General features: G+C 39.6%; 5 protein-coding genes and 1 pseudogene across 6 annotated transcripts; 5 read left to right on the forward strand and 1 right to left on the reverse strand. All coding sequences in view use genetic code 12, as the record gives it.

The window, feature by feature from the left end:
* Positions 1-1,312: 1,312 nt before the first annotated feature.
* CANMA_001732 (uncharacterized protein) lies at positions 1,313-3,832 on the forward strand (the record flags this gene model as incomplete). The annotated part of the gene is made up of 1 exon (XM_051813730.1): positions 1,313-3,832. One exon carries the CDS (start codon positions 1,313-1,315, stop codon positions 3,830-3,832), a length of 2,520 nt encoding a protein of 839 aa, XP_051672711.1.
* A 610-nt stretch (positions 3,833-4,442) lies between these two features.
* Positions 4,443-5,285, forward strand: CANMA_001733 (transcription factor TFIIE subunit; the record flags this gene model as incomplete). The annotated part of the gene is made up of 1 exon (XM_051813731.1): positions 4,443-5,285. The coding sequence occupies one exon, from the start codon at positions 4,443-4,445 to the stop codon at positions 5,283-5,285; it is 843 nt and encodes a 280-aa protein (XP_051672712.1).
* Positions 5,286-5,615: 330 nt separating this feature from the next.
* NTF2 (Ran GTPase-binding protein) lies at positions 5,616-6,055 on the forward strand (the record flags this gene model as incomplete). The annotated part of the gene is made up of 2 exons (XM_051813732.1): positions 5,616-5,622; positions 5,688-6,055. 2 exons carry the CDS (start codon positions 5,616-5,618, stop codon positions 6,053-6,055), a joined length of 375 nt encoding a protein of 124 aa, XP_051672713.1.
* Positions 6,056-6,506: 451 nt separating this feature from the next.
* On the forward strand, positions 6,507-8,366 carry CANMA_001735 (uncharacterized protein; the record flags this gene model as incomplete). The annotated part of the gene is made up of 1 exon (XM_051813733.1): positions 6,507-8,366. One exon carries the CDS (start codon positions 6,507-6,509, stop codon positions 8,364-8,366), a length of 1,860 nt encoding a protein of 619 aa, XP_051672714.1.
* Positions 8,367-8,456: 90 nt separating this feature from the next.
* Positions 8,457-8,825, reverse strand: CANMA_001736 (annotated as a pseudogene). Its single transcript has one exon. A coding segment is annotated over exon 1 (369 nt).
* Positions 8,826-8,993: 168 nt separating this feature from the next.
* MNN23 (Mnn23p) lies at positions 8,994-10,793 on the forward strand (the record flags this gene model as incomplete). The annotated part of the gene is made up of 1 exon (XM_051813734.1): positions 8,994-10,793. One exon carries the CDS (start codon positions 8,994-8,996, stop codon positions 10,791-10,793), a length of 1,800 nt encoding a protein of 599 aa, XP_051672715.1.
* Between the last annotated feature and the right edge of the window lie 244 nt (positions 10,794-11,037).

Below are 11,037 nucleotides of genomic sequence, written 5' to 3' on the forward strand. Positions count from 1 at the left end.
ACTTACTTGTCCAACCCATCGATCGTTATCAAACACCAACAACTTCTTTCACAACTTAATCAAATTTGCTTTTATCTTACTAAGACTATTAGAAACAATATGTAGTATAGGGATAAAGGATTGTTAACTTTTGGGAGCATTTTAACCGTGTCATTTTATTTCCGACATACAATAAAAAAGAGATTTGCGTCATTGGCTTTCCTTTTAATACTCCCTCGACTACACTTGCCCTCTATATGTTTAGTATGTTTTCCAATGCATATATGTATACATATAGAACCTTATTTTCTTTGCCTTTTCCTTTGCCTTTTCATGTTAAAGATTTGCTTTTAAAAAATCAGTAGTCTTTCCCAATTAGGCAATCATAGTAGATAAGCAAAACATAAATAAATACATAACAATAATAATAGTGTATTATATGTTATATATTATATATTATATTTTTAAGATTTCAGCCACAGTTGTGTATATGCCGCTTGATTGTGCGGGTTTAGATCAATCTCTTTAAATTTTACACGTACATGTAATAAGTAACAATATGTGTGTGTGTGCATTTGTGTTGCATGTGCCCCACTCCTTTGTTGTTCAAAAAAAAGAGGAAAAGCAAATAGGGCTAAGAGTCAAGTGACTATTATTCTCTTCCGTCTTTGTTTGTTACAACAACAACAACCACTAGTTTAGAATACAGTACACAACTGTAACTGTAACTGTAACTGTAATTGCATAGTGTAAGTAGTGTAGATCTATTGTTAAAAGTAGGAAACAGATATAGAAATAGCAATAAGAATAGCAAATAAATAAATAAATAAATAAATCAATTCAAATCAATTAGTTAAGTCAGTCAAAATCAGACAAAAGACAATAACTAAAAAGCAAAGCCTCACTCACTCACCCTTTTTCTTTTGTCTCACATAGAAATATCCACACACACATACATAAAGTATATATGCTGGTAATTAATTTTCCACAATTTTTTTATTTTCTTCACACACAAAGCACACCACGCACGACACACACGATACACACGACACACACACGATCAAACATTCTTTTCATAAATAAACAAACTTACTACTACTACTCTCCTTACTTCCACAACCATCCGTATACCTAACTTTCCCTTCCTCATTGCCACTTACTCAAACACATATAAACACAGGGATACACACACACACACACACACACACACACAAAAGGAGCGACTCATATATTTCTCAACGACCACCTCCTATTTCCACTCGAACCCCCCGCCTTTCCCCCCCCTTTTTTTGTTTTATTCATAATACATTTTATTGTTTTTATAGGGTTATATATGCTTGAAACAGAGGCAATTGATTTCCATAATCACCTACCACCTTACCGGTCCTTGCTTAATCCTAATGCTAGGTATGACTATAGGACTCATACATTGATACCCTTGAGTCAAAATGATTTGAATTTCTTACAGTCATTTTTTAGAAGTGGGGGCAGATCAACACCAATTTTTTCCTATCTGCAAAAATGGCTGTCACGGTCTAATAATGGCAGTTCCAGAGGCAATAGTAGCAACAACAGTACCAGAAGTGGAAACAGAAACAGAAACGTAAACATATCTACAAACACAAATGGTTCCACTAGACCGTCATCAGTAAACTCAGCAACATCAACTACAACTAAAACTACAACACCCTTCATATCTCCATCAAATGCAAATGCTGTTGATCCAAACTTATTGCTGTCTGATATTACCGGTAGAAATACCGATCAACTATCGGATTCATACATTGAAAATGCTATTGCATTGACTCCTGACTTAGGCAACCAGTACTTTCCACCACCATCTGCATCTTCCTCATCTTCAACCACGTCAGCGACTTCAAACCAGCTATCCCGTGGAATCTATAGGAGCAGCCAAGATGCATCTACATCAACAACCTTTAAGATGAAATACAAATCCTTGCTCAATGACGTTGGACGCAGTATTTCTATGAGATTGAGTAACAACAATTTGCTTGCTGGTCTGACTCATTCGTCTAGTAATAACAACAGCAATAACAACAGCAACGGTATTGTTAATATATCAAGATCAAGCACAATATTATCTTCAGCTGTTAAAAGAAAGTCACTGCCATCAATTACTAACATCAGACAGATGCCAGAAGAAATATTGGACTACATCTTTTTCCTTGTTGATTGCAAGTCTGATTATGCCAATTGTCTCCTCACTTGCAAATTATTTTACCACACGGCCAAGCCTTATTTTTACGAAAACTTGTCATTCACTTCAACATATCGTTTCGCTCAATTCGTTTCATATCTTCGGTTGAATTCAAATGTGGGCCAATATGTGAAAACAATCGATTTATCTGGAGTCAAACCAGGCTACGATGAAGACGCAGAAGAGGATGACGATCAAGTGGAGGAAGAACCAGAGCATATTAACGAAGAAGGTGAAAATGTTCGAGTGAATAACCGTGACATGTATCAACTTTCTAAAAAGAAAATTTTAGCAGGCTGGAGGGATTGGAAGTTTAAAAATAACCCATTGTATACTGTCCACCCATATCCCGCGGGGCATTTGACCAAGATTTCTTCCAATTCCCAATTTCTGATTTCATCAAATAGATCAAATTCCTCGCAAAAGTCATCGTCGTCAAAAAGATTCACCAAACCTTTCAAGTACTTCAAAACAAGAAAAAGAAGCAGATCTTTTAGTGGTAATCTCAATTCACGAAAAGCACCGAAATTGGAGACTTTGAATTTGAATAATCGTCCCAATGGTTATCCTTCAACAATGTCAAACCCGCATCCCTTAATTAACAAGTTTTTGCTCAATTATTCAACATCAAAGGATGTTCCCATAGGATATGTGTTGCACTTGGTCAATTTGTGTCCCAATGTTTGCAGTTTGAATTTTGGTGGATTATCATTATCCACTGATTATGAAATTCTGAGATCGTCCATGTGCAAATATCAAACGTTTGATTTGATGAATAACTATCCAAAGGATTTGCTTCACCGGATTGATAACAGTATGAAGAAGGATGATTCGGAGGAGTTGGCATCATCAATCGAAGCCTCATTGCTATACAATCGCCACCAGGAGAATCGGTTTTCAAGGAATTTGGTCAAGTCGAACCAGTCAAATGCATCTACGGCTTCTTCGATCTATTCCGTCACAACCTTTTCAAAGCCAATCCGTAAATACAATAGCTTGTTACCACCACTTCCGCCAACTTTGGCTGATATATCGTATGTCAAAAAGGGCGACCGCAGGGTTTACCTCTCAGACTTGAATTTGAAATCCATCAACAATGCATATTTAAGGAAGATTGACGAAAGGGAGGTATTGTTGGCCATCACCAAAATCCACGGAAAACAAGTGCATTCTTATAAAATGCAACAACTCTTTGGCCTGATTGAAGAGGATGTGGCCGGAAATTTACGGTATATAAACCTATCATCCATGATTTGGTTAAATCGTGATTTGATTGAAAAATTTCTCAAAAAATTGCTTGTGAAAAGGTCTGATGAATTGGTCCCGTATGGATACTATGCTGGTGCTGGTGCTGATACATTTGCCAACGAGAGTGACTCGGAGTTGGACTCGGAGTTGGACTTGATTGATTATGAACACAACCCAGTAGCTTACAAGCAAGACTTGGTGGTTGACCTTTCAAACTCGGGGATGTACAAGAATTTGCTTTGGGCTAAAAGAATAGATTTGAATACTGTTGATGGGTGTAAATTGGTGGACAAGATCATTCGGAACGAATTGTTGCCCCCACATGAAGAATTTTTGAGAAGAGAAAGGTTAAGAAGAGGTCGAATTGGGGAAAATTATCTAGCTTAAATAATATGTTTCGATCACGTAGTTTGTTTTAATATGATTTAATATATATCGTTAAGAGCATAAATCAAAGAAGCTGCCTTGTCACTAGCAACACAAGTGGCAAAGCAAATGTTCCAGACATCAGGTCATCACAATTTCATGGATCAGCCTGGCCCAGTTCCTTAGAACTAGCGGCGACCTCGAATCGCAATGGTTTTAAAGCTGGTTTCCACGACACGGGACTGCTCCCTATGTGGGGAAATTGGTTGATCTAGATAGATCAAATACATCCATTAAATCTGCATTGAGCTCCTTTGTTAACGCTAATGACTAAAATAACGATTAAAACGAATGATTTGAAAAATCCTTAAGGAGAAAAGAAAGAAAAAAAAGGGAAAGAGTTGAAAATGGTAAATTTTTTTGTTTTTTTTTTTTCTTCTCAAATGGTAGAGAGTTTCTTTTCTTGGGAAAATGCCACAAAATTGGGTTGGGTTTGGCATAGATACACTACCATCAGTATCAAAGACAACTAAAATTATAAAGCAAGTATTAACTCATCCACGCAAACAAACCACTCCTCCCCCCCCCCCCCCCACCACCTGCTGTCAATTCTATCTATATTGTATAAACCATGTCAGATTTATCAGCACAATTATCAGCATTCAAAAACAAGCTTAAAAGTGGGCCTTCTGTAGCAGTGGCTAGAAAGCCAGTAATTTCAAAGCCCAGCTCGCCATTACCTACAACTCAATCAAATCCATCAAATACTCCTTCAAAGAGACCAAACCCAACAGACCCAACAAGCGAGGTATACAAAAGACATAAACCAGAGCGAACTGACCTTAGTGGATCGCACCTATCAACACAGTTGCACTTGGCAGTCGAGTACATAAAGGAGCACGACCACCCGATCAGTATCAGCAGGCTACAAAATACTTTATCTTTCGATATTGAGCATACGCTACTACCTTTACTCAAGGAGATTGACAGGGTCAAATTTGACGAGACAAATAGAACCTTGGAATATGTTTCACTACACAACATAAAGACGGCCGATGACTTGTTGGAATTTTTAAGAAAACAGACAACTTTCAAAGGTATTTCCGTAAAAGAGTTGAAGGATGGTTGGGCCGGATGCTATCAAGCGATTGATGATTTGGAAGCAGAAGATAAGATTTTGGTTTTAAGGAATAAAAAGGAGAATGCGCCACGACTTGTTTGGGCAAATGCCGGTGGCAAAGTTGGCGCTATCAGTGAAGAATTCAAAAAGATGTGGGTCGATGTCAAGTTACCGGAACCTGATGTCTTGTACCAATCGTTAATAGACCAAGGATTGAAACCAACTGGAGCAGACCCAAGTTTGGTTAACAAGATGCCACAGCAACAGGAAAAGAAGCAGAAAAAGGCACGCAGAGGAAAGATCACTAATACACATATGAAGGGAATTTTAAAAGATTACAGTCAGTTGGTATAGCATGGTCTTTTGCATTACATTTGATACATTCGTTGTGATTCAACGGTATACTTTATGGAAATAAATATAGGGTGTAGGTGAACATAGTTATTACAAGTGTTATCCTTCCTAGCTCTCAACAATCACCCCTCAGCTCAAACTGGGCTTGTTTGGTACATTACAGCGGTCGTCAACACCATCATCCAACCCAAAAGGGTCGTGCGCATATACTAAATCATTTTTTGCTTTTAATTTGTTTTTTTTTTTTTAATTTTTTTTTCTTTAAAGGTGACAAACGAACACTAGGAAAGCCACCATCAATCCAACCTTTGATACGAAGTGAACATCAAGATGTCTAGTATGTTATAGGCCATATTGAATCACTAAAGTGATTGAACTTGATACTAACGAATACCCCATTAGCCGACTTTAATGCTGTAGCAACTGAATTTTGCAATTTTTACTACAACCAATTCGATAGCGATCGAACTCAATTGGGAAATTTATACAGACCAGAGTCTATGTTGACCTTTGAGACTTCCCAATTGCAAGGCGCTAGAGATATTGTTGAAAAATTGTCCTCATTGCCTTTCCAAAAAGTTGCACATAGGGTTTCCACTTTGGATGCTCAACCTGCATCTCCTAATGGCGATATTTTGGTCATGGTTACTGGTGAGTTATTAATTGATGAGGAACAAAATGCCCAACGTTATTCACAAGTTTTTCATTTGATCCCAGATGGTGGCTCGTACTACGTTTTTAACGATATCTTCAGATTAAACTACTCATAGGGTTACTTTGGAGTTGCGAGTGGAATCCCATTCAATAATGCGTGTGCATGTCTAACTAGGGAGGTGTATAAGTGCTGGCTGGATATATAGTGTAGTTGAAATACACGTGTTGAAGTTGCGGGGGCATTTCTGTAGATTTTGTGAATGAGGACGGGAGGAAGGGGGTGGGGGAGAGAGATTTTTTGATTTACAAGTAGAGGTTAACCTTTCCAAGTCTGGTCTAGGGCGTCTGCCATTAGTCGTTGTCAACATACGCTTGGCCAGACTAGCCCTATGATCATCCTGGTGTGGATTTTTTTGCTATCTCCGATTCGATTGCGTTGCTAACGTGTTTTACTAGTTTGGGAAACAAAATTTCTTTTGCAAAATCAACAATATGCATACTATTACAAACGGTACTCCCCGGAAACTGAATATTGAAGAATAAAATAAAAAAACAGAGGTAAACCACATGAGTGAAAACATCCCTGTAGAGAAGAATCTCAGCTCAAATGAGAGTCCTGCATCATCGAGTGTGAATAGTCAAGGCATTCCAATTATTCCTCCACGACCAAAGCCCAAGAATGACTTAAAATCAACCACGTCACTGCTGTCAAGCACCTCTACCAAGAGTTCAAAACCAGAACCCGAAACAGGCAGTAAAGAAGATATTGATTTGAACGAAGAACTGGAACTGGACTTGTTGGATGCATATGGTGTCGATTCTCAGCATCAAGGAGAGAAAACATTAGAATCTCCATATGAAGTTCAAGGTGGGGCTAGTAATTCGCACAATTCTATCGATGAGCTCCCACAAGCTGTGTCAGAGGAAAGTGCCTCCATGAACCATCAAACCGATGACCAGGATGTTATCGATGGCGACAAAACCCCTGGTAATTCAAATACTAAAGCTTCATTTAAGGAGAATATTGACGAGACAGACGCAGCCGATAACGAGAGTTCAAGCTTCAATGATGATATGGAGACTGTCTTACAGGAAAGCCATGAGTCGAGTGATGGTGGGTCTGATTATTCTGTTCATTTAGCCTCTGCCACACAGGATATTCCAGTAAATGGGTTGCAAGAGAGTTCGGCCGAGTTCACAAAGGAAGAGGAACCTGACAACACTGGCGGAAAGAACGACAAGAACGAAAAGAAGCAAACTGGAAATGCAAGGGAAGAAGACCACACTGATCACAAGTTCGAAGCTGAATATGCGTCAAAGGGGGACGACGAGGAGAACATTACAACAGGAGAAGAAAGTCTTTCAACAAAAGAAGATCCACATACTCAGGACAGAGAAGAGCAAGAAAGGAGTGTAGAGAACCCTTCAGCCACAGCAAGCAAAGTCCCCATGATACCAGCTCGGCCAGCTCGGCCAGCTGGTAAGTCAAAAACATCGAATACCTCCTTGGATACAGATGAGGATACAACGGTAGAAGAGTCGGGAAAACAAGTATCTGCCAGTGATGAAGTCAACCAGCAAAATATTGCGCCCAATGATAGTCCGAAGGATTCACCCGGAATAAGCAGCGCCGAGCCGCTGGATTTGAATAAGATTGTATCAAATGAACCTGTTGTTGGAGATAATACTCAAAAAGCAGCCCCGGAGAAGAATCCAGTTCCCAAAATTCCCGTGAGGCCAACAAAGAGACCAGACGAGTCCAAAGCGGGACCAAAGGCTCCACCTCCAAAGCCAAAGAAGTTGTCAAGTAAAATTGAGGCTTTTCAGCAACAGCTATTCAATTCTTCTTCGAATCATGGGAAGACATCGAACTCGGATACTGGAACAACTAATGGAGGTGAGAATATCTCTAATAAGGCACCTGTGCACCGGAGGGTATTTGAATCCAGCGGCATTCCACTTCCTGGTATGTTTAACCCTGCACTTCGCCCTGTGGCAGTGGAACCTAAAGCATCGAAAGAGGAATCCCTAAAAGAAACAAGGACAACAAAAAGGGTACGCGGCCCTAGGGGCAAGAGGTTGCCTCAGGCGGTTGCTAATGCAAGTGTTGTTTCAGAGAGTAATAGGGATTTGGAAAAGGGAAGCTTATGGGCATTTACATTCACTAAAGCTAGTTCTACCGAAACTGATAACACCGAGAAAGTTTCTATAACTAATAAACTGCCCGAAGTTGTTGACCAGCCTGGTGGGGAGTCCAATGTTGGTACACCAGCAAACAGCGTCGAGGAGTTGCTGGAAAGTCAAGTTACTGAAATCAGCCTGCATTCGGAAGACACGAAACCTGTGCTGTCTGAGGGTTTGAATCTTCTGGTGGAAGCGGAGATGAAAAATAGCTCATCTGACAGTGAGGCGATTGGTGAAACATGATACTAGATTTCGATGCCACTTTGTTTGCTCAACTCTACATTGCAAGAACAATCCCTGGAAATAAAAAACTCTCGTACCACACTTGAGATGTCACTGAGGCACAAATCTTGGTTTGTAGTCGTAAATTTCACGGTGTTCACTATCTTTCTTGTCGTTATCACTCGTAAGCTTTGTCCTGAGTGCTTTGACTGCACGTCTAATTTCCTCCTCGCTTGCTCCTTTTGCCTCCAACTCCTCCTCCAATTCGACACATGCTACCTGAATTTTCCGCAATTCATCATGTTTCTCGATGTTTGATCTAGCTTCTCTAGCAGAATCTTCTTGTCTCTCAAGCCTCTCCTTTATTGACCTATGGTGTTTTTCTTGCTGTCTGGCGGCATATAATTGGCTTGATTCTCTTTTACCTATAATGTTTTTCTGAACATGGCCAGATCTTCCAGAGCCTTTGTTTGAACTCATATTTTTACCACGTCGCGGATCACTAACTTCCTCCCCCCCAACGCGTGTTGATGTCGAACTCCCTTGAAATCTCGAACAAAAAAAAAAAAAATAGAAAAAAAATAGAAAAAAAAAAAACAATGAAAATAAATTTAAGGAGACAGACGTTCAAGAGGACTTGTTGGAACCATGAAAAGCAAGATCTTACAGAAACTATCAAGACGCAGATTCAAGGTGTTGATAGTATTGTCTATTTTTGCATTCTTGTCTTATTCCTTACTCGAATCGCTAAAAAGTTCCGATTGGATCACAAATGGTGAGGAGTCTTTTTCAGTTATCCCCCCGAAGCAACCATTTAATGAGCAACAGCAATCCACCCCACAAACGGGCCTGGGAATTAATGATGATAAAGGAAAAATTACAAAAAGTACGTCAGAATTTCCCTTGAACAGTGCACACAAGTTCTGGAAGCAAATTTTCACTATTTTCGATGGGAACAAGATGAACCTTGAAGACCATTTTGGCCCACTTATTGAATACACCGACAAGTCGAAGCACTCGGGAACAGTAACTACTAAGGAAACTTTACTTTCACGGGCAAACATGCGGGAGGAAGTTGTTTCAGAGCTCAAGAAGAGACACGAACAGGTGGTGCTGCAATTGCCTGCTCATATGCCAGAAGCTACGTACAATAAGGGAACGACAGGTGTCGTTTTTATTGGTGGTGCAAAATTCTCATGGCTTACATATTTGGCCATTATGGCCTTGCGGGAAACAGGAACAAAGTTACCTGTCGAGGTGATAATGCCTACCAAACAAGACTACAAGAATGAACAGGAATTTTGCGACAGCTTATTACCAGCGCTTAATGCTAGATGTGTGATTGTACCTGATGCTATTGGAGAATCTGCACTCAATGGAAGAAAGCTCCTTACATACCAATTCAAATCTATTGCGTTGGCTATAACATCTTTTCAGAATATACTTTTGCTAGATGCTGACAACATGATTGTATCGAATCCCGACCACGTGTTTGACAGCGAGCTCTATAAAAAGTATGGCTTGATTACCTGGCCCGATTTCTGGGAACGAACTATTTACCCAACGTATTACGATATTGCTGGTGTGCACGTTAATGAACGCAAGAGAGTGAGATATGATAGGTTCCCATTGTTTGAGCCTGCTAACTCAAAAGGAGCACTTAGTGTTGGTCCTGATGATGCTGTGCCCTACCATGATTTAGAAGGTACCGTACCAAACTTGTCAACCGAATCGGGCCAACTCATTATCAACAAAGCGACACATGGAAAGACAATTCTATTATCCTTGTACTATAATATTTACGGCCCAGATGTTTTCTACAAATTATTCTCATTGGGTGAACAAGGAGAAGGTGACAAGGATACTTTTGTCACAGCAGCAGTTGTGTGTAACGAGCCACATTACCAAGTTAAATCCTATGTTCGATCGGAGGGATACCATGACGAGCAAAACAACTTCCACGGTGTAGCAATGGTTCAGAGGGATCCTGTATCGGACTATAATGTATTCAAGGAGGTAGTGTCGAACTCTTTTGCCAAGAGTAGTAAAACCATGAGTGTGCAGGATCAAATCAAACACTTGACAGCCCTCAGCAAAAATGAGTTTGGAAGTGACAACAATATGACACCTTTTGCATTTCATTGCAATTACCCGAAATTGGACCCTGTACTTTATATGAAGCGGGATGATATATACGATCCAGTGGAGAAAAAGTTGAAATACAAGCTTTATCAAGGTTTGAAATATGATAAAACAATCTTTAGTTCGTCAAAGGAGAAAACGGTCGAAACTGATTTTGAGTTTGAGCAGTGGCTTCACATCCAGGACGCTCTTTGCATTCAGAAGCTAAAATTTGAGCATTTCAAAGATTCTAACATGCAAGATTTGTGTGAGTTTGTTAATAATCAAGTAAAGTGGTTACTGCCCAGTGAGCAGGCAAATACCTAATTAATGGATCGGGGGTTACCTATATTCTATTCAAAGCAGCGTATGTGGTGTCATGCTTTTGGCAGGAATTGGCGCCTGTGAAACTTTTGACAAGGTGTATGTGCAAGATGGCACTATAAAGTAAACTTAGATTAGAATATACGAGATCACTATTTTATCTTTCTTACTTGAATACGAACATGGAAGCGATATAACGTGGAGTTTAAATTTATCACCAACGTCCTATAATATATGTCTTAAAGCC

The sequence above is a fragment of the Candida margitis genome (genome assembly GCF_024628925.1).
Source record: "Candida margitis strain CBS 14175 chromosome Unknown scaffold24, whole genome shotgun sequence".
Classification (NCBI taxonomy): Eukaryota; Fungi; Ascomycota; class Pichiomycetes; order Serinales; family Debaryomycetaceae; genus Lodderomyces; species Lodderomyces margitis.